Here is a 23,253-nt window from a genome sequence, read left to right on the forward strand (position 1 = left end):
ATGGTTAGTACATTCAGATATGTGTACTCATGTACAGTATACATATATAGATGTCACATGCATACATACATATATCTCATGTTCTTTATTTTGTTCTTTCATATTTGGTCACCTGAAATGATTCAAAGGTATGCAATCATGCATGTATACTATTCTAACTTGAGAAGTAGGAAAAGAAGTTATAATGTTTTTGATGGCTTAGTTGTCTGATATTTTTGCCACTTGCTCATTAGCTCACTCTGTCCCCCTTCTATGGCCAGAGAGTAGGAGGAGTTTGTAGAGTATCTCTCTTTTCTACAAGCTGAAGAGCAAGCTAGCTAGCTTTGATTTATTGATGAGAGGAGGGATTGAATGATACAAGACACGGAGAAGTCATGGCATAGTTAAGTAACACATAAATAAGCCGCTGCAGGCCCTATTAAGAGGATCATGCATATAGTAGCATCAGCCATGCAATGCTTTCTCATCCCCTGCTATTGGGGCATTTACTTCTTCTTCCCCCCCAATTTAATCCCATTCAACCACCTACTATACACCTCTCTCTCTCTCTCTCTCTCTCTCTCTCTCTCTCTCTCTCTCTTCCTATCTCTATTCCAGCAGAGCTCTCCTAGCAGCTGCCTGCCTTCCTGCCTGACCCTCTTGAAGAAACTGTAGTTGCAGTGGTAACATATACCCTAGGCTAGCTCCAGCCCCATGAATACATGTAGTATGCCACTGTTGGTGTAGTAGTAGGTGTGGTACCAAGCCATGCAGAGTCACTAGCTTCAATAGCTCCGATGCACCATTCTCACTCTGTTCTAAGATATAATTATTTCTAGATTATTTAGCAAAAATTTTAAAGATAAAAGGAAAAAAAAATTCCTTTTCAGTCTCACTTGATCAGTCGTGTTTTTCAATTACTTGGATTGCCCGCCTAAAACCTGATCGGCTAAAAATGCACAGATTCCTCCATATTTAAATTAGTGTTATGCAAATGCTTATATTATGTACAAAATTTGAATCCAAAAAATATTTATACTACATCCATTGTAAAATATAGCAATATAATACCATATGAGACTTTTCTTAGTACTAAAAATCTGTAATGGGGATATGTATGTTCAGATCCGTATTGCTAGAATATGTTCTATTCGATACTAGCTTGTTATATTTTAGAACGGGGGTAGTATTTGATCAGAACAGATGGAGTGTACGTAGTATAGTATGTATATGATAGTATGAGGCAGGCAGGCATTGTGATTGCATGTACGTACGTAACTACGTAGAGGGAGGGCAGAGTCGCAGAGAGACAGAGGCAGAGGCCATAGCAGAGGAGGCAGGAGCAGAGAGAGAGAGAGAGAGAGAGAGAGAGATTCTGACGTCGTCGGGAGGGGAAAAGAGAGGAAAGATCCGTCAGGGGAAGAAGCGAACAACAATTAGACGACAAGGGAGTCTCCTGTGTTTTCGCCGGGTGACCACCAAACAGAATTGCAGGCAGCCAAAACAATTATATGTGCATTTGTGCATGCATCCATCATATATCATCGCAGCTGCATGCTTGCATGGGCCATCCTTTGCTTGCTTTTGCCACTCAACAATGGAGTATTGTTTTGCATACTGTCAGAGAAACGGCTCCAATTTATTTCATTAATCCAAATCCCTGCATCCCCTGCTTGCTAGTACCTTCTTGATTATGGAGAACTATTTCCTATATAATTGTGTTCATAAATCGAAAAAACTGCTAGCTTCTTCTGTTTTTGTTGTTCATATTTCAAGTTTTCTTAAAATGGGCAGTTTTTTTTAAAAAAAATCTTGGACTGTTACAAAATTCGCACGCCAATCATATCGATCAAATCAAAACATCCCGAGCGTGTCGAAATAATTGAATTTCTGGAGCATCTGCACAGGCCAATGAAGTGCATTTCTGAGGCATACATCAATGCTGTGGCCGTTTTCGATTGATGGCGTGTGGTTTAATTATAAATGAAAGGAGATCCAATGCAATTCAATTCAAGTTTGGCTTTATGTGCCAACTATACTCCACAACCTGCATGCATTAAGACAGCTGATTGATGATGCCATGGCGATTAAATGCCATTGTGGAACATTCTCCTACAAATCTATACACTCCCTACCACTTGCCATCCATCCATCCGTCCATCTGTCCATCCATCAAATTCTACGTGAATCTGAACATGTGTGACCCAGACGCATAGCAAATCGGCCCCTGTATATACGTGTAAATACGTATATATGCATGTCTAAATACATATATATACTCACTACTATGCATATATACGCATAGGCACCTCAATGATATATGCATGCACTCTCCAAACAAAACAAAATACATTGAAAATAATTAATTAAAGCCCCTCACCAGAGGTGTCCTAATTTGATCACAAGTCATGCGATTAGTCGTACAATATTATTTGCACAAGTGTGGTCAATTAGTCAATTACATGAAGATATGTTCCGAACTTACTTCAAGTATGCAGCCCATCTACCATCCGAGAAAGTACTTTGTTAACCATTTCATTCTCTGTAGTCTCTAACGTGGTTCCAAAAACAAGAACAACTCCCTACTATACAGAAATAATTTTCGCAAGACCGCATGTATTCCTTTTCCTAGACATCTCAAATTTTCAACCGCCTGTGGAGATCGATCAAGGCTAGAGCTCAAGATGGTTTAAATTATTCAAATTATTTTTAAATCAATCAACCGCCCTACACTCCACACACTACTACAAAACATCAAATAGGTGTCGGCATTATAGGTGCCGGAAGTGCTAAAACCGGCACCTATATGCCATTTCCCACTTCCCACGGGTTGAAATCTTAAAAAACCGGGACCTTTAAGCAATTATAGGTGCCGTTTTTTTTTAAAAACCGACACCCACAGGATCGAGTCGAGCCAGTGGGTAGATATTTTCCCACGGTGGGGCCCACACCCACGGGGAGATAAGGTCGAGTGATCGAGCTGCGTCTTCTCGGCTTTTTCTCTCCCTCTCTCTACTTCCCTTCTCTCCATCCTTCTTCTCCTCTCTCTCTCTGCGGCGGCAGGATGGGCGTGGACGGGAGGTGCGGCGGCGGTGGCGGTGGACGGCGTGGAGGCGGTGGGCCGGTCCTCGCCTCCGCCAGATCCGGAGGCGTGGAGGCAGCTGTGGCCCGGCGGAGGTGGGAGGGGCGGCGGGCTGGGCGCGACGCCCTCCCGTCCACCAGATCCGGCGGCGGGATGAGAGGCGGCGGCGCCCTCCCTCCGTCGGATCTGGAGGGGGGGCATGCGGTGGCGGCCTGGCAGCAAGAGGTGGTGGTGGCCCGTCGCCGGCGGTGGTGACCGGCAGTGGTGGTGCCGTCCCTCCGTCGGATCTAGAGGGGGGACTTGCGGCGGCGGACCGGCAGCGGACCGGCGGCAAGAGGTGGTGGTGACCGGCGGTGGTGGCACTTTCCTCTGGTTTTTCCTGATTTTTGTTGTTAGTAAAAGATTGAAGCTGCCGCATCGATCCATTTTTTACGTTGTTTGTGAATGATTTTTGTGAAAGATTCAATGTTAGTGAAAGATTTTTAGTGATGTTTTTCATGTTTGTTATTCTGTGATGTTGTTTGATTAGGGATTGGGATTGATTTGGGATTTCTATGTTAGATGAGATCGGCTCAATGTATCGGCTCGATTCAAGCCGGTGCATTGAGCCAATTTTTTTTGGCTCATGAACCTATCAAAGGTGCCGGTTTTAAAAATGCGATCGGTGCCGGCTCTGTCATCTGTGCCGCTTCCATGGTGCCGGTTGGGAAAACGCCTGTTGGGAAAACCGACATAAAGGTGGTTTCCCAACCGGCACCTTTAACGTTTTCTGCGGTAGTGACAATAATTTAAATTAAAAATAATTCAAATGCTCAAATTTAAAGCAAGTGGCATAAGGACTCAAGATGGTTTAATTTTTTTTAAGAATTACACAGTACAACGCATACACTCACAATGCACGAACACTCACCCTATGTAGGGGCGGATCTACAGTGTTAACATCGGTGTCAGAAGACACCGACAACTTTTGGCAAAACCTGCTTATCCATATATTATAACACTATAGTCTAAGTATAATTAACATACTATAACACCGATAGACACGTTATGACACCAATGAATCATTTTTCTAGATCCGCCACTGACCCTATGAACATACGCACGCAAACCCTATCCCTATGAGCATCTTCGAATACTGGACCGGCTAGAGATTGACAAAGTCACCACAGATGCCTCGTTGTCGATGGGTACATTGCCTACCACTGAAAAGCACAATACAGTTAAATCCTGAAAAATTCGCTCCTATAGGAGTCGAACCCAGGACCTAAAATGCTACTGAGGCTCTTATAACCACTAAGTTACAGGCCCTTTCGCAAATTATTTTTAATTATAATTTGAGTCTTAGAAAATCTGTATTATTAAGAGTGGTTCATGTATAAGGCCTGGATTTCTGCCCAAGTATTCATAGTATCTTTGAGAGAAAATCTCTTGTATACCTTTAGAATTTTAGCTAATCCCTTCTATACCCCTGAATTTTGCTTACTTCCTTATATACCCTTAAAATTTGATTTTGATCCCTTCCATACCCCTCCCGTCAGTTGATCGTCTAATTTCTATAAAAATGACCATTTTACCCTTTGGATGAACATAGAAATTTATGAACATTATTAAAAATGTAAAAGCTTCTCGCATGAGACTATTATAGCTATGAATTTGTTGTGCGATGTATTATTTATCCCAAAAAAATATTTTTATATAATGAAATAAAAAATGTATTTATTTTTTATAAAAAAATTCATAAAAATTAGGAGCATTCATACAAAGATAGGACCAATGTTCACAATAATTTTTTTTTTATGAATGCTCCCGATAAAAAAAATCTATTGTCCTATTAAAATTTCAAATAAAAATTTTAATTATGTCAAAATTTTATGCACTAATTATTTAGATCCATTAGTTTCATAAATTGCAGATACTGCGCACTCAAACAAAATTTTTAATCATTTTTAAGCTTATATTCAAACCTAAAGCATCAAGGGCAAAAAAGACATTTGCAACCAAATGTAATAGTGAAATGATGGAAAATGTAACGGTAGGGGCATAGAAGAGATCAAATTGAAATTTTAGGGGTATAGAAGGGATTGGGTAAATTTCAGAGGTACAAAAGGGATTGAGTTAGTTTTCAGGGGTACACATGGAATTCACTCTATCCTTGATCTTAAGTGAGACACAATGCACCACACTCACGTAGGAAAAATGTTCCAGTAATAGTGACCGAAAGTTCTGGCTAGAGCTCTTTGCCTAGTTGAGAGGTTAGACCAGAAGTTCAAGTGGCATCAACAGAAAGTTTGGATCAAGGCTCTTGGGCTAGCGGAGAGGGCTAATTAACCAGAAGTTCTCCAGTCATCGTGATCGATAATGAGGTTAAGCTATATTTTATAATACTCCATATTTTTACCTACACTAGTAATATGTCCAGGGAAAATATGTAGTGCAAACCACATATGTAGTGGAAACTTAGAAACTACCGTTGGATCGAGAAATGGACGTCCGAGATTCGTCCACGTCACCATGAGTTAAAATCTAACTCCCAGTAAAATTTTAACTCATGAGTGAATCTGCGAGTTAAATTTTAACTCATGGTGACATGGACGAATCTCGGACGTCCATTTCTCGATCCAACGATAGTTTCCAAGTTTCCACTACATATGTGGTTTGCACTACATATTTTCCCATATGTCCATATGTCATAACGGGTCAGGTCTATATAATAGGGGACGGGGTAGAATGACTGGTTGTTACTTAGGAGCATGTACGCATTGCACATGTGGGAGAAGGAGAGGGAAGAAGGACGACTCCGCTTTTAACCGTAGTAGAGATAAATTAATCATCATTTAATTATTAGAGTTGTTTCATATGAATCATGCTTACTCATGTGTTTTGTAACCAAAATACTACCAACGTTTTTAATAGATGACACCATTGACTTTTGGATATAGTTTAATCATTCATCTTATTCAAACAAACTTACATAATTATTATTTATTTTATTGTAACTTGTTTTATCACTAAAAATATTTCAAGCATGATTTATATCTTATGCATGTGCAATTTTTTTTAATAAGTCGATCACATATGTGTCTAAAAGTTAACACGTTATCTATTTAAAAAATAGAGGGAGTACGTAAACATCATCATATTTCTTTTGCACCACGATAATAGTATAGAATAGTTAGTGGGGGTGTGTGTGTAAAAGTTATTTCCCCCAATAAAAGATAATGTTGTTTTGGACTTTTCAAAGCCAAACAAGGTACAACTTTGACAACTTTATTCTTTTTATAAATACGAAAAAGCTACAAACATTTGATTTTATAAGAGCATTTGTATTATAAGAAATTTGGCTATACAATTTCTATGTCTAGGGCCAATATTTTTAATCAATAATTGTAATTAATAAAAATTGCAAGGATCACGTAATTAATTAACAACATTCTTTGGTGACTGGAGGCAGTATAAATGTTGCATCATTAAGTCGCCTGCAAGCTTATATTTTGGATAAACAAACTTGAGGAAACCTATATATAGCTAGAACTTACATTTTTAAAAAGGAAGGGGCTTGCTAGTACAAGACTACAAGATCATCGATATCAATTATATCCCCTATCCCTAGCACAGAAAACATTTTTTAGGTGGTTGGTAACTCGTTTACACGGGTGTTTTTTAACCGCTTGCAGCTAGGGGTCTGTAGCAATCGAGGTTTTGCGCAGGCATATACCTCAAACCGCTGCGAAAATCATAAATATATTTTCACAAGTGAATTTATCAAGGACCGACCTGTGTAAGTAAAAATAGGTTTTCACAAACAGTGTATAACCCACCACCTAAACTATTTTCACTGCGCCTTTTATTTTAGGCCGCTTGTGAAAATAAAAACCTAGCGCCTTTCTAAATGGTTTTCGTAGTAGTAATCGACGCTGTTTGAGATATCGATCCCTCGCACAAACAGTCCCATGCACATTTCAGTATGGCGGCTATTAGCTGAAGGTTCATTGAAGAAGCACAAGCTGAGGAAGGGCACGGGATACATGCATTGAATGGCAGCACGAAAGGGGCATGCAAAGGTGAAGTTGAGATGAATAGCTAGATGGAGAGTAGAGCTGGAATTACTCTCTCTGGAGGGGGCCGGGCTGATCAGATCAGGAGATCTCTCCAGCATCGATACCGATCCTCCTCAAGTTTGTCATGCAGATGCAGTAAGTACGTACGTACTGCGAGAATTGAATGGACAGGAACAAATTAAATTGAAAGCTATAGCTAGTAGTAGTAGTAGAAGAAGAGAGAAACACATTAAATTGATCGAGATGGGATGCAGTAAATGAGAGACTGGATTCATCGATCCATCAGCAAGTGCTGCACTCTGGCCGTTGCAATATGTTTGGCATGCGTTAATTTTTGTGAATTGTAGCCGTGCTGGGAACTTGTGCATTCCGATCCTCCTTCTAGCTACTCCAGTCTGGTCTCACACACCGTGCATATCACATCGAACGTTTATATCCCACCCTAAAATTTTTCACTCTATCACATCGAACGTTTGAACACCTACATGAAGTATTAAATATAGGCTAAAAAATAACTAATTGCACATATTGCGACTAATTTGCGAGACGAATCTTTTAAGCCTAATTGCTCCATGATCTGACAATGTGGTGCTAAGTAAATACTCCCTCCATCCACAAAAGTTACACCTATTTCACATTTAAGTTTTTCCAAATAAGTTGGTCTTATTTGTAGTCTTTATGCATTGAAGACTTAAATAAAGAGATAAATTAAATGTTTTATTAGAACCCAAGGAGTCATCTAAATACTTTTGTAACATTCAAGGTGATTTAATTTTTTCTTGGTCTTGGTGTCAAAAGTAATATGTATAATTTTTGTGGATGGAGGGAGTATTTGCTAATAACGGATTAATTAGGCTTAATAAATTCGTCTCGCAGTTGACAGATGGAACCTATATTTTGTTTTGTTATTAGTCTATGTTTAATATTTTAAATGTACATGTGTCCGTATATTCGATGTGACACGCCAAAACTTTTCACCGGTTATCTAAACACAGCCATATATATGTGCATTATTGCATGCGATGATGTGCCTTCACTGGGGATGTCGGCTGCGAGTGGGATCGACTGTCGACAGGCGGCGGCTGACAGAGAAGTAAAGGTTTCTGAATGAAATGTGAATGCATGCTAACGGTGGATGCATACATGCTGCATGCCTTCAGAGGTTCTCTCAGCTCTTTTCACGTTTGGATTGGATCTATCAAATGGTTGGCTAGCAAGCTAGCTATCGATTGAACGATCTCGACTCTGCAGCTTACACCCTCGGTTTTCAAAATAAATAAACCTACTACTATGGAATATGACACATTCTAGAACTAGAATATGTCATATTCCACACTAGGTTTCTTTATTTTTCCTTTTAATTTATAGTTTGGAAAAAGTCTGAATTACCCTCCGAACTATTGTGATAGTACGAATTAGCCCCATAAACTACAAAACTAGACATTTGACACCCCTAATTCATCAAACTGGACGAATTGCCCCCTAATCACTGTTTTGGGCTAGATTTGCTGACATGGGCATTTCCAGTGTGGCAAGAAAAATAAATAAATAAAATAGTGGGCCCACTGGTCAGTACCCATTTCATCATCCTCTACATGATGTAGGATCTCCCTCTCGCTGACAGATCATGTCGCCCGAAGAACCCTCTCCCTGTCGCCCAACCGATTGGCTCAGTTGCTTCTCTGCCACCTCGCCCTCCGCTACTCCATCACCATCCCACCCTGTGCTCCTCATTCGTACCAATGGATCCATGCAATTCCTCGACCTAATCTACGTATAAGTCTAGGAGCTCACTGCCAGACCGCACCGCTCCGATCCCCTGCTCGATGCGCCGGTCGAGGAGAGGACGGTGGTGGAGGAGAGAGGTCGCCGCTATATCATTCTCACACAAAGCTCATGGATCCATGACGACCTTGTTGCTAAAGCTTGTTGTGCGAGAGCTAGAAGAAGAGGGAGCCGGGCAGACTGCGTGCAATGACCAAGCGGTTCCCTCAAGCTTGCTTTGGACAGAGCTTATGGTGCCCGCAAGGTCGGGGAAGAGCCAGTGGAGCAAGCTCGTATAGGAGATAGAGCTCGCTTTGGGAGGATTGGATCAGGATTGTTGTGATCTCGCCACCACCATCCGCTGCCACCCTTCTACCTCGACACCGTCCGTCGCCTCGTGCACACTCGGCTTGCACCCACTGCAAGTCCCTCCTCGGTACCGCCACCGGGGAAGAAATTAAAAGAAGTTGAGGGGTCCTGCCTTCACCCATGAGCCACCTCATGTTCCGCTTCCTCCCTATATTTCCCCTCACCCCTCGATGACGAGCGTATGCGGCAAGAAAGCAACAATGTGGTCGTATGCTGTTGTGCCGAGGATGAGGAAGCGGAGGAGGTCTGCTGCGGAGGCGGTGCTCAGGGTGGTGCGGAGGCTCGCAGGGCACCTCGCCACGCACGTGGTGGTCCGATCCATAGTCCCCACCATCTATTGGTGAGCTCACGTCCTTCCATCGCTTGCTCTAGCAAAGCTCCACCATTACCGTTAGCGTGGATCTGGGGCAACATCCTCCACGAAAGAGGATGGAGACCGCCGCCATCGCCAACTCCATGGAGGGGGACCACTGGCTGAAGGATGGAGGCCGTCGCTGTCGCCAACCTATGGAGGGAATCAATCCACTGTCCCCCTGCCTGGTCCATTCGGAGGAAGAGAAAGATAATATTGAAGGGGAAGAAAGCAGAAAAAAGAGAAGATAGAAGAGAAGTAGCTGACAGGTGGAGCCTGCTTATTATGATAACTTCTTTGGCTGACTAGACCACCATGTGTGCACCACGTAGGATTAAAACCGCTCCGAAATAGTTCAGGGGAGGGAGGGTTAATTCGTCTGGTTTAATGAATTGGGTATATCAAATGTCTTGTTTTATAGTTTAGGGGGGTAATTGGTATGTCACAATTGTTCATGGGGGTATTTTGGAATCTTTGCTGTAATTTCTATTCATGTTCTAGTAGTAGTACTTGTTAGCAAGTTTATTTTATTTAAGGGGATAGTTATTTACAATACTGAGTCCATTATTTTCTATATTGTGCATACACTATTTGATGTGTAAATTCAACATTTTTTTCATGTCGCACATGTAAATACTTTTTATAACTTAAATTTATAGTTTATGTAGACCTTGGTTTCACAAGGGACATATGTGACTTCTCATTAATGTGAGCGCCCACCTAGGGTTTACCTTGGTATGAGGGGTTACCATACCTCGACGGTAAGCCTGCTAACTGTGGTAACCGTAGAGGGCGCTATTCACTGAACAGTGGGAATACTAGATGAAATTTACCTAAAATTCAAAAAATATATATTTAAATTTCATTTCAACTTGGTCCTTACTGCTAATGTATACCGGATTAGTGGCCCTAATGTAGGCCCAACAGTAAGTTTGGTTACTGCATTAACCAGCGATAAGGCAAACCCTCAACCCTGTGCCTCTAGCTTGTATAGAAGGAAAACCTCCAATTAGGAATAATAGTATAAAGAAGCTATTTAAATGTTTCCACAATGGACATGGTGGTCAATCGCATCGTATAAGGGAAACTTTGGGTTGTAGCGAAGCTTAATTCCCTTGGAGTTCTTCTTGGCATTCACAAGCTATTTCTCCTTTTCCCTTGTTGCTTTTTGAGGCCCGGTTGCTTTTCGTAGATTGCGTAGTGTTCTCTCCTCCCTCTCCTCCGTGACCCCTTTAGCGGGTCACAGTTGTAAAATTTATTTATTTCCTGCTAATATATCAACACGTAAGTCTTTTACGTGATAAAAAAAATAAACAATCATGTATGAAAACTTGAAAATTTTCTTGTGTAATAGTGCGTTTCTCATAACAGGGAACAAGTACATCCAGTCAACAGATACTCTGTAAAGTACAAGAGTTTGATTGTCAAATATATATATATATATATATATATATATATATATATATATATATATATATATATATATATATATATATATTGTATGTGTGCTCTATTTCTCCGTCATAGTGTACTCTCTCTATTGGAAGCTGTCACTTGATGTCGGTCTTCAGCGGTGAGATGAGAGAGAGGGGATGGGTAGTGGAGCCTCTCGCCATTGAGAGGACAAAGATGGATGGTGGTCACTAACATATGGACACGTGGGTCCCACTATGTTTCTATTTCTTTTTTATTGTAATGACACATAAGCATCATGTAACTTGCCACGTTGGACAAACACTAGTACGAAATGCCATGTAGGAGTCATATCAGCCGAAACAGTCCACGACATTGTTTCGAGACTATATTTGCATTAGTTTTAGAAGTTGGGATGCAATATTTCTGGTTTTGTAGTTGAGGTATTGAAATTTATCAACCTCTATATGAGGGATGTAAAGTGGACTTACTCCTTGCCTTGTTCATGTTGTTTGGGCTACACATAGAGTTTTGAGTTTGGGCCACAAGATCAAAATCTACCCATTACAGTTGCCCCTTCAAACTTTTTCTTTGTTCCAATCCACCAAACCAAGGCCCACAAAGTACTCAACCGGTCCACTTTAATTTCTTGTGCCTGCAAAGTACAGTTGTTTTTATTTACTAGCATCTTGCCCTTGCGAAAAAACATTATGGTATATTAACACCTTCATAATCCCAAATCACTATAATCGAGTGTAATTTGATAGGTTACCAAATTTACAGGTGTCAAGTCCAATTTGATAGATTACCACGGAATTTGATGGTTGTAGTCTTATGGTTATTCACTTTTGTGATTAGGCTTTTCAAGTCTACCTAAGCCTGTGTTTTGTTTGGGATGAGGTGGGACTGGATCGACTTATCCCTGTTTTTTCGGATAGGATGATCCCATTATCTGTTTGGTTTGAGCAATACAGTGGTCCTGATTTTCTAGAAGATGGAAGGGTGTGGCCCACATATTAGTGAAAAAGAGAAAGTTTGTTGGATTGATCCGTCACTTTTTGAGGTGTGAAGTTAACTTGGATCTTTGGGGACTATTCCCTTTCGGGGGCTATCTCATCACACCCAAACACTTAAAAATAGGTTCGATCTAACCTAACCCACCTCATCCATTGAACCAAACACATGCTAAGAGTTTATGGGACACTCACTGAATAAGCGAAGCTGTCTCTTCTGATCAGTTCTAATCAAAGAAGAATTATAGTGCAGCTGAACGATTAATGCTGTATGTATATGCGGCTATATATGTACATGCGGGACGATGAAGCAAGTTCTCCTGGTGTAACACGATCTAGTGTAAATTTAGTCTGATATATATAAAATCATGATCATAACCGATATGTCGTTGACTCAGGGATGACGCACGCATGATGCAAGGGTGACGGACAACGACTTTACGATAAAAAAAGTTATCAATCTTTGAAGTAGTTAGGATTTACGAACTAATACCCTTATATTATCATAATTACATGACATTTCTTGATTTCATGGAAAAATCTAATAATTACATGAAATTTCTTGATTTCATGGAAAAATCTAATATATTATTAGAGTGATTTAAGTGCCCCATGAGGATCAATCAAATCTAATGCAAAGCCATGTATAAAATCAAATTAGGGTATGCATTCCCTATAAAAAGGAATAATAACACATTTCATGGGAATATATTTTTATTATTATAGATAATATATAATATATTTTCTCTTATCGGTAGATAAGCACGCGCATTCAGCTAGTTTCACTAGAACAGATTTGATTTTTTCCATACGGCTCAAATCGATTTTTGCATACGGGTGACCCACATGCGCCCAAAGGTCTATGAAAATCGGGATTTTCGTATGGCGGCCAGTGCAACCAGCGCTGAAGACGACAGCATGCGAAAAGGAAAAATCATGGAAAAAAATTAAAATTCCAAAATTGAAAATTACACAAAAAATGCTAACCTTAGACTTGTCGCCGCCGTCGCCACATCCTCCGATCCTCGTCCTTTAGTCGACCGCCGCCGTCCTCATCCTCCAGTCGCCGTCGTCGTTGGTATCATCCTCTCATTGCCGCTGTTGTCGTCTTCCTCCTCTTCCCGTTGTCGCCGCCATCATCTTCCTCCTCCCGTTGTCACCGCCGACGGATCCATGTGGGAGGGCAGCCGCCGCCAAATCGGGACGAGGGAGGGCTGCGACCGATGGATCCAGGCGAGGGAGGGCCGCCACCGCTGGATCCGGGTAGGGGAGCACTCCCGCTGTCGGGTACGCTTGCCCCCGCCGTGGCCATCTCCCACCGCGACCGTTGCCGCCGAAGTCCGCGCATGCTGCCCTCTCCCTCTACCGCCACCCTCGGTCGCCACCGCCGTCGCCCGAGCCTGCCGTCGGAGTGAGGGAGGAGGGGGGATAGGAGTGGGGGGATGTGGGAGAGGAGTGGAGGCCGGGAGAGTGAGGGCTACCGGATCCACGCAGGGCGGTGCCACCTGCTCCCAGCCGCCTCATCGGTAGCGTTGCCCGCTCCTAGTCGGTGAGGAGAGGAGAGAGAGAGAGGATAGGAAGAGACATAAGGAGACGAGAAGAAGAGAGAGAGGAGAGGTGGTGGAAAAATTTGAAGTGTTGAGAAGGAAAAGAGAGAGGAGGGGAGAAAATATCTATGAAGAAGATGAGGGTATTTTCGCATGCGGTACAGTTAAGAGGCCCGCGTGCGAAAATATATTTTTGCATGCGACCCATTAAGATGGTCGCAAGGGAAAATAAGCTCACTTTTGCATACGGCTCCTTATATGGTATACCCGTAAAAATCGATTTTTGCATACGGACCTCTTAAGGAGCCGTATGCGAAAATGAAGACGCAACTAGTTACGGTCCGGTTGCAACCTATAGGGATTCTCGTACAGAAAAATCCTTTTTTTAAGTAGTGTTTGAGGTAGAATTCCTAAGCACCGACAAACAATGTTCAGTATAATCTATTTTTTTATTTATTATATGCGTGTCACAGCAATTATTTCCACATGTTCATGAACTTCAAACAGGAAGACAAATATCGTACACATACCTTTTTGTTCATGCATGCTTTAGCACCTTCCTGAGCACATCGAATGCAGCAGTACTGCACCTTCTTGATTGATGGGAATCTATTAGTTGCTGAATTCTTCCCAAGAGACCAATATTATGATTAGGAACCAAAGACTCATTGCTCATCGAAGTACTCGAATAATTACGGAGCTGTCCACCATGGAGTCGTAGAGACTTGTCATCTGCTGCTGTGGATAGAGACTGGGCCTCTACTGGTAATCTCCTGTAGCGGAAAAAACCTCTCCTCTTTAATGATGGTTCAGATCCTGTAAGTCTTATTTTTCTCATAGCCTGTCCAATAATTCAATACAGATTAGGCGTCGTGAAACACAATATTGTTTTCTCTAGTTACTTTTGAGTGATTTTAATAAGTGTAATAGCTGACTGCCGTGCTTAAGCGACCTGACAAGCAGCTGAACCAGGGTAAGCAGAATGGCAGAAACAGAGCAACCAGGAGGTGGCTATTCTGCATGTTTTTTCCTTTCGTTTTTCTTCTATTTATCCCTTTCCTTTGGTCAAGAGCATAACTCATTCATTATAATCCAACTGTAACATGACTAATCATACTGAGTTCTATTATCTAACATCTTACCTAGGTTATCATCGAGAGAAAATTCAATCTATAGCACAGAAATAAGGCCGGTAAAAAAAAAGCACAAATAATTTCCGCTTCCAACTGATAGGACAGAACGCTCATTTACCCTTAGTCCTCTCCGTATTCACACGTTAGGCTGAACCATTCCTGACCTTCATCACTCGTTCAGTCATGGGAGCAGGCGAGGGCAGTGGCTGGCGGAAAAAGGGCAACAGCACTCAGTCGACGGTTAGCGGCTTGCGCTATGGCACACGGGATCAAGGAATTTGACGACAACGGCGGAGCTTTCTCCGCCGCAACGTCGACGGCAACTGGCGGCTCCTTCCCATCCCTAAACCTCGTGATGATAAACTACCCCCTCTGTCCCATAGAAACCAACCTAATACTGGATGTGACATATTTTAATACTACAAGTCTACATATATCTGTCCTAGATTCGTTTTTTTGAGACGGAGGGAGTAGTTTGTTGTGTCGTCTTCAATCATTGATTTGCAAAATTAAGTTCCAAAGGACACCAATGATTTGCACTGCGGAGCACAACTGCATTCTTAATATCTCTTTCTCCATCTCCTCACTCAATTCCTGCTTTGTGTGGTGAGCACTTGGCCCTTCCACTGAATTTCTCCTAGGGAGAGAGAAACAGGGAACTGTTGCGCATCGGCGACGAACTGCGCGTCTCCGTCGTTCTCCATCTTTGTTCTAGGGTTAGTTAGAGATGTGGGGAAAACAATTTGAAGATATGCTAGAGACCTCCGTTAGGTCTAGATGAGAAAGAAATGCTATTGATAGAAGGAAAACGTATGGCCTGTGCTACCAGTTGAAAATGGAAACTTTTTGTCCTATTTTTTTTTTTGGTACCGGTCTTATTTCTGTGATATAGACTGAATTTTCTCAATGATTAAACATCCAAGCAGAACCACTGCACTCACAAGGCTACATACGCACAGATAAATGAGGAAAAGATCAATCTAAACACAAAATACTTAAAGCAAAGCATTTGAGCCCTTAGCTGATCAACTATTTTCAAATTTGTTGACAGTACTATGATCTAGATAGTTGGATTGGTGTGTGACCCCTAAACATACAGTTTCCAAACCTTTATAATATAATTCTGACAAAACATGTGACTATTGCAAAGGTAAAAATAAAAGGTTTGGAGCATATAAAATTTAGAAGAACTTTGCATGGTGACAAACTCAGAGATTGGGACAGAATCAAAATTAGTTGGGATAGTCTGAATTTGCAGGATGGTTGTGAAGACAAAATCTGGTGGAATTTGACAAAAGATGGTGTTTTTTCTGTGAAATCTTTTTATAGAGCTCTTAAAATGCAACAGGTATGCTTTCCCTAGAAAATTTTTTTGAAGTTTAAAGTTCCTTTGAAAATCAGAATTTTTGTTTGGCTGTTTGTTAGAAACATAATACTCACAGAAGAAAATTTGTATAAAAGAGGTTGGAGAAAACTTGATAAAAAAAAAGGCCAATTCTGTGACAAAGAAGAGGATGTTCAACATCTGTTTTTTATTGTCCAATGGCCAAACTTCTTTGGAATATTATGAGCTGTGCTTTGAATGTAACTCCCATTTTGAGTTACCAAGAACTTTTTGGTCATTGGCTTACTGGTTATGATAAAAACATGAAACAATTGATTGTGGTGGGTCTAGCTGCAATTATTTGGACTATATGGAAATTTAGAAACAAAGCCTGTTTTGAGAATAACTTTTCAAAAGATCCCACTGATTTGGTCTTTGTGGCTTATTCCTGGGTGGACTCTTGGACATCTCTGCAGAAGCTGGAAGCAAACCGAAGAAGACTGCAATTGGCGGCCATGCTCATAAGACAAGTTGCAAGTGAAATTTTCGGTTCAAGATATGGATGGAGAGAACCAGGACTGAAGGCTGAAAAAGTTGCTCCATAAACTTATGATGTCTGTAGTATACCTCCTTTGCTGAAGATAGCTGTTGCTCCAAAAGCCTTTTCACTACTAAAAAAGGATTTTTCCATGCGGTCCAAAAGGGGTTTTTGCATGCAGTTAGCCCCTCCGCACAAATCAAAGGGTCTGGAAAAATTACTATTTTTACGTGCGGGTGGCGCACCCGCACGCAAAAATAGAAAACAAAAAAAAAATAAAATCGAAAAACCGAAACCCTAACACTAGAAGTTGTCGCCACCACCCTCCTCATGATCGCTATCGTCGCCGTTGCACTCCTCGTGGTCACTGTCGTCGTGGCCGTCGCCGGATCCATCGCCCCCACGCATCCCCAGCGCCGGATGCCGCCGCTACGCCTTCCCACCGTCCGAGCCCGCTCCCGCCTGCCGCCACCGCCAGATCCAAGCGGGGGGCAACCGCCTCCGCTAGATCCGGGCCGGGGCCAGGGGCCGGTCACCGTCGCCCCTCACCGCCTTCCATCATCGCGCGCACGCCGGCTGCCGCTCCTGAGCTGCCTCCGCCGTGACCGGCCGCCGCCGCTGCTCCCGAACCGCCTTCGCTAGAGCCAGAGGAGGCAAAGAGGCTGGAGCCGGAGGAGGAGGAGAAGGAGGTGGTGCTGGCGCCGGCACCGTGGTCCTTCACCGGGAGAATGAGAGGAGGAGAGGGAGTGAGGAGAAGATAAGGGGGAGAGAGAGGAGAAGAGGAAGTTAATTTTTTTTGAATAGGTTGAGAGGGAAAGAGGAGGATTGGACTTGCAGGTGGGCCCGCATGCGAAAATAGATTTTTCCGTGCGGGTCTCTTAAGTGGCCCGCCTGCAAAAATATATTATTTTCTTGTGCGAACCTGTTAAGAGGACCGCCTGCGAAAATTGATTTTTGCGTGCGGCTCTCTTAAGGAGCCGTATGCGAAAATGGAGGTTGATTTTTGCAGACGCGGTCAGTTATAGTCCGTCTAGAACCTAACGAGGGTCTCGTCCAAAAAAATCATTTTTTTATAGTGTTTGCTGTAATTTTGCCTATAAACTCTGCTTGGCGATATGCCTGGTCTATAATAGGCCTAGTCTTTTGCTGTTGTTATCTGAACAAAACTCTGTAAGATGATGCTCATTTCTAGTAAGAGAAATGGGGCTGCAAAGCCCTAGTTCAAAAAATAAAAAAAACGCCGAGCAACCATGACTTACCAGGGATAGAGAACAGACCAGACAGAAGAATGACTTTCTACTTTTCTAGATGGTAACTAATAGTTATAACTTGGAGCCTAAGAAATTAATTATCATTATCTGCTGCTACTCTCTGCATGCTATGCTACAATGTATACCATATGGCCCTATTCTTTTATCCAAATAAACTTTTGGATACTCGTGGCACGTTTTTCAAACTACTAAATGGTACGTTTCGTGCGAAAATTTTCTATATAAAAGTTGTTCTAAAATATCATATTAATCCCTTTTTCATGTTTGTAATAATTAAAACTCAATTAATCATATGTTATTACCACCTCGTTTTACGTGAAACACTTAATCTATATCTTTATCGAGATTCAAACACCACCCATATATACACAACACAGTAATTAATAAGGCATTATGAAAACTAACAATGTGAATATAAAAACTCATTGGTAACATCTGAATACAATTACCTTTTTCTCTGCAGCATTCGGAGAAGACGTTCGTTCAACTGGCTTGGTTTGACCTAAGGTCCATTAAAAAAATAAGGGTTCATTCTAAGAAACTCAAAAACAGGTACGTAAATAATAAACACACACCTTCCTGAAATACGACGCTGTAAAAATTATCCAGGTTATAAAGAGACCTTCAAGAACAAGTTGAAGAAATAGTTAATTATCAACAAACCAAATATCCATTTGCATACTAAACATTACTAACATTGAATACAGAGGTGATATCAGTACAGGTTCATGGTGTCAATGTACTCTTCCTTGGGGCAAAACCCAAATTCCTTGAGAATAGATGAGACATGCGCAAGGACCTCCACGTGGGACACCTGGATCACATTTAAACCGTTGTATCAGATAGATAAAAAGGAAAAGAAAGAAGAAATGATTTAGAGAAAATTTAATTATACTAGTTGAAATGAAAGGAAGTTGCAATCACATTGAATTCAAGCATACATGTTTTCATAAAGTTTGTAAACAAACATATTCAAAATTGCCTTAACTATGGCCGTGTTTAGTTCCAAAATAATTCTTCAAACTTCCAAGTTTTCCATCACATCGTTCTAATTTCAACCAAACTTCCAATTTTGGTAACTAAACACAGCCTATTTGTCTTGCTTTACGTACAGGATTAGAAACCAAAGAATACAAGTAGATGGTCCAGAAGGTAGGCACAGGCAGTCTTTTAGTCATTCAAATATCAACTTTGTAACTATAATTAACTTTATAAAAAAGGTATAAGTCCATTTTGTAGCACTTGAACTTTGCTTGCAGTCCATTTTTCACCCTAAACTGGTTTTCTTCACCCCCCCCCCCCCCCCCCAAACTTACGAAACTGGATCACAAATCTCACACCAAAAATATAACACGGTAACATGATAGTGGTTTCTCGCCAACCTGAACTTCAATTCGATATGTTATTTATTGCACGATCAACATCTGCTAATGAGTTAAACAAAATATATAAAACTGTGTACACAGAGTTGCTCTGTATACAAGGCTTTGCTGTGCTTACCACTAAAATTATAGAGGCTTGTTGCGTTTATAATATTTGGTTATTCTATTAATATATAAAAGTGACATTTTTTATACATATAGTTTATGAACGTTTCTGTCAATAATGTTAATCAGTTTTAATGTAATAATACTTCCATACTCTAACTCACAAGCACAAAAAGTTTAGTCAAAAAGAAAAAACAAGCACAAAAAGTTCATACAAAGGCACAACAATCTTATTTTACTATGTGGGTCTTGGCGTTCCTGATTCAACTACAGAACTCAGATATTGGAATGCATATCACCATCTGAAAGGAATACCTTAAAACTGTTGTTTAGGAAGGCTGAGCTTCCTCCAAAACTTGGTTTTCAAAGAAGCTAGTATGAATTAACAGGCTGAATCAAACAGGGCCAATTGTACGGGATAGGGTACCACAGGGTTGGTTGGAGAAAATTTCACAGGGATTACTTGTCAAATGGTGTGCCCAAAATAATGTATCTAAATATCTAATCTCATCACTAATTCAGTCCTATCTCAAATCAACAAGAGGATTACTAATCTAAGCTAATCTATTTCAAGGATATAGCCAGTTAGCCACTACTACTGGAAATTACCCCAATAAGGTGCAGAGGGTTTCAGCTTCTCAAAGCAGTGGAGCCTCCTACATCATAAGCTTCATACGAAAGCTCAAGATGCCACCAATTTTGAGGAAGCTTACTCTTGTGATAGTTTTAACATGATATTGAGAAGATTGACAGAACAGGACCGATCGTTCACCACTTCTGGGGAAGCTTAATCTTGTGAATGGTTTTTACATGATATTGAAGAGTTGAAGACAGAAATGAGGACTGACCGTTCACTTACACGCTGGATATGCTACCCCATGCACACTATAGTAGTACAAATAATGAAAAGTGGCCATGGAAATCAACAAATCACTAGTATTCTTCTTGCTCAGATTAGGGAACAATGGAATTTTGGAAGTAACTAGTGAAAATACTAATGCCAATATAAAATTTACTGTAAGAGGAAGAAATCTGATGGCACTGAATCCAACAATAGTGGTACCTCTGAATGTGTCTGAACGTAATCATAAAGAGCCTCGCCAGCTTGCGAAATTATATTATAAAGCAGACATTGGCAATTCAAAAGTGCTTTTCTTTCCTCCAACTGCTTATGTGCCTCTCCATTACCTTTGTCAGACGTTAGGGAATCATAGTCTCCAAATATGCGTTGCGCGATGATAGAAAACCCATTAGGTTTGCCCTTGCGAAAATGTTTTTGGGCTGCCAGGAATAAAACTGTGGCCTGTGCAAGCTTGCCGTTCTTCATGTAATTCCAGAGCTCATCGACTACATTATCTGTTTTTTGGGCAAGCAGTCTAATCACCTCCAAGGAAACTATCTGCACAATAATAAGTGACTTTCAGAATTTGTATGCAGGCAAGCAGCTTGGAATAACTTCATGTTACATCTTATTTCCTCTAATCATATATAGTAAGCATGAAGTAGGACGAACCTCCTAGGCTAGCTCCAAGCAGGATAAAATCTAGTAGTATTTACCTAAGTTAACTTATTGTCTATAAATTTCAAACAAGAACATGCCTTAGCACATGTCAAAATTTCAAAAGATGACACGGAAAAACTTCCTTTTGTCATGCTGAAAAGATAGTATACTTTGGGAAGATCGAGAGATAAGTGAATCAAAACAAACCATATCAGGTAGGCACAGCAGATGAACGAGCCTGTAGACGCAATCCTCACGATACTGCATAGGAGACACATTGTCCACAAGACACTTATGCAAGCAAGTATTCTCAACTGCAACATGGAGCGGCAGTAGCCGTCCCTGATCAACGCCGGTCGTACCATCATCAGCGAGTGTTCTTACGTTTGCTGAAGCTCCATGCCTGAAGAGCAACCTGATCATCCGAGGCGAACACCGTTCTGCAGCCTCATGGAGAGGGAAGCATCCATACGGGCTCATGCAGTTCGGATTGGCGTGCATCGAGCCGAGGCCAGGTGCCTTGCCCTCCAACACGGCTTTCATGCATCGCAAGGCATTGTACCTGATCATGAAGGTTAAGGTTTCTGAGGTGATGGTGAACCAGTATGCGAAGGTTGAAGGAGATTCCAAGAACATGTTTAGGAAGCACTGGACGCTGTCCTCTGCCATGACATTGCTCAAGCTGCGAGATATTTCAGAGAAGGCATCTCGCACCCTCTACAATATTGGGTCCATCGGCAATTAAATTAAGAGAGGTGAAAAGTGGTCAGTTTAATTTCCATGTAATTAAGAAATCAAAACATAATAAAGTATCATTGACATGCACTTTTTGAAACAGAACATTTTGTAAAGTTCTTTAAGAAAACAGAAGAGACGATTTGGGTGAAATAAAATGCGGCAGGATTGGGAAAAAAAAAACATAACAGGATGATTTGGCAACTGAAATCTGTAAATGAAGATTACAGAAAAACCTCAGGAGTAGGGTCTGGGATAATTATATCATTTGGCATGGACTTGGCGACCCAAGCAGCTCTTAGATTCAGCCACTGGAAGAGAGAATGTCAAGAAACAGGTAAGTAATTAAGGGAAGACAGAAACCGAGAGGAGGATCGTAAAGATGGGCCACCATACCTCATAGGACTTTTTTCTATCATATTTCTCAAGAACTAGAAAAGGACAGGAAGGATCCATGTTATCTACGGTTGCTCCTTCTTTGCCCATATTTTCGCGCAAACTTGCTGGTAGTACATGATTGGGAAATCTCACCACTATTTGCTTGTCTGAAACAATGAGGATTGAGTTTCATTCAAAAGAATATTATAATTTTGTATTGTTAGCAACATAATGTAAGGCATACATACAAAATAGTAAAATGTGATCCTTATTACGACCACGAAGACAAAATAAATGATGTCTAGACGACCCACAGAGTGGCACTTTCGCTAGCAATTTCTATGAAAACACGAGATTTGAAATAAAAGATGATTAAATATTATGGAAGTTACTTTCGTGAAGAATCTAGCAATATCTATCTTACATTGTTCTTATATATTAGTAGTGAAAGTTTATTATTTTGATCGGTAGGAACCCTACTAAAACGATATATGTTTTGAGGGCACATGTATGCTCTACGAAAGGGCATATAACCTAGTGGTTACAGTGACCTGAGTAGTACCCAAGGTTCTGAGTTCAAATCTTCTATGGAGCGAATTTCAGATTGGGTTGTTTGCGGGGCTAAGTTCCCTACTTCAATGGCTATATATATCAAAAATAAAAAAAATGTATGCTTGACTGAAATGTAACACAATATTGTGTTGCACAAATAAAACTAGTTAAGATTGATATTTCTGTTCAACAAAACAATAAAAAAAAGAGTGAAACTAGTGATTACTGATGCCGATCAACATGTTCAAGTTGCTCTCGACCGGTTGGCGGCAGAGCAACAGAAATTAAAGGGGGGCGAAACAGAAAAACACAAGTGAAGACGGGCTTCAATTATTTGACATCTTGACCCACTCTTATTCACCCAGATGATCCCACATGTTATTTTCACAAGTGTCAATCAAAGCAATTGAGTAAAGAAAAAAGTGTTAAATTATCAAATTTATCTAGAGAGAGAGGAGGTGGCGATCCGCAAATGAATGATTTTGAAGATGCAAAAGGAAACGATATGGTAATTGAACAACAAGAGGAAGACAACAAATAAGAAGACGATGGTGAAATCAAAAACTGATTAATTGATGTATTACCTGGAATCGATTCCGACATGGCCTCCCGGAGATTAATTGGGCAAGAATCCTGGATCAGTAGAGTAGAACCAACCAGATCTCCATATGAATGAGATGAGATGAATTTGTGTGGAACTAGAGGCGAGGAATTCTCGTCTAGGGTTTCTTTTTTCTTTTCTTTTCTTTTCTTTTTT

General features: G+C 40.9%; 1 protein-coding gene across 1 annotated transcript; it reads right to left on the reverse strand.

Annotated features, from left to right (window-relative positions):
• Positions 1 to 13,924: 13,924 nt before the first annotated feature.
• Positions 13,925 to 23,247, reverse strand: LOC127764060 (uncharacterized). Its single transcript, XM_052288885.1, has 9 exons — positions 23,081 to 23,247; positions 21,963 to 22,111; positions 21,803 to 21,877; positions 21,039 to 21,548; positions 20,394 to 20,729; positions 18,566 to 18,657; positions 18,419 to 18,465; positions 18,293 to 18,345; positions 13,925 to 14,418 (listed from the first exon to the last, which is right to left on the reverse strand). Exons 1-9 carry the CDS (start codon positions 23,097 to 23,099, stop codon positions 14,116 to 14,118), a joined length of 1,584 nt encoding a protein of 527 aa, XP_052144845.1. The 5' UTR covers positions 23,100 to 23,247; the 3' UTR covers positions 13,925 to 14,115.
• Between the last annotated feature and the right edge of the window lie 6 nt (positions 23,248 to 23,253).

The sequence above is a fragment of the Oryza glaberrima genome, chromosome 2 (assembly GCF_000147395.1).
Source record: "Oryza glaberrima chromosome 2, OglaRS2, whole genome shotgun sequence".
NCBI classification, from domain to species: domain Eukaryota; kingdom Viridiplantae; phylum Streptophyta; class Magnoliopsida; order Poales; family Poaceae; genus Oryza; species Oryza glaberrima.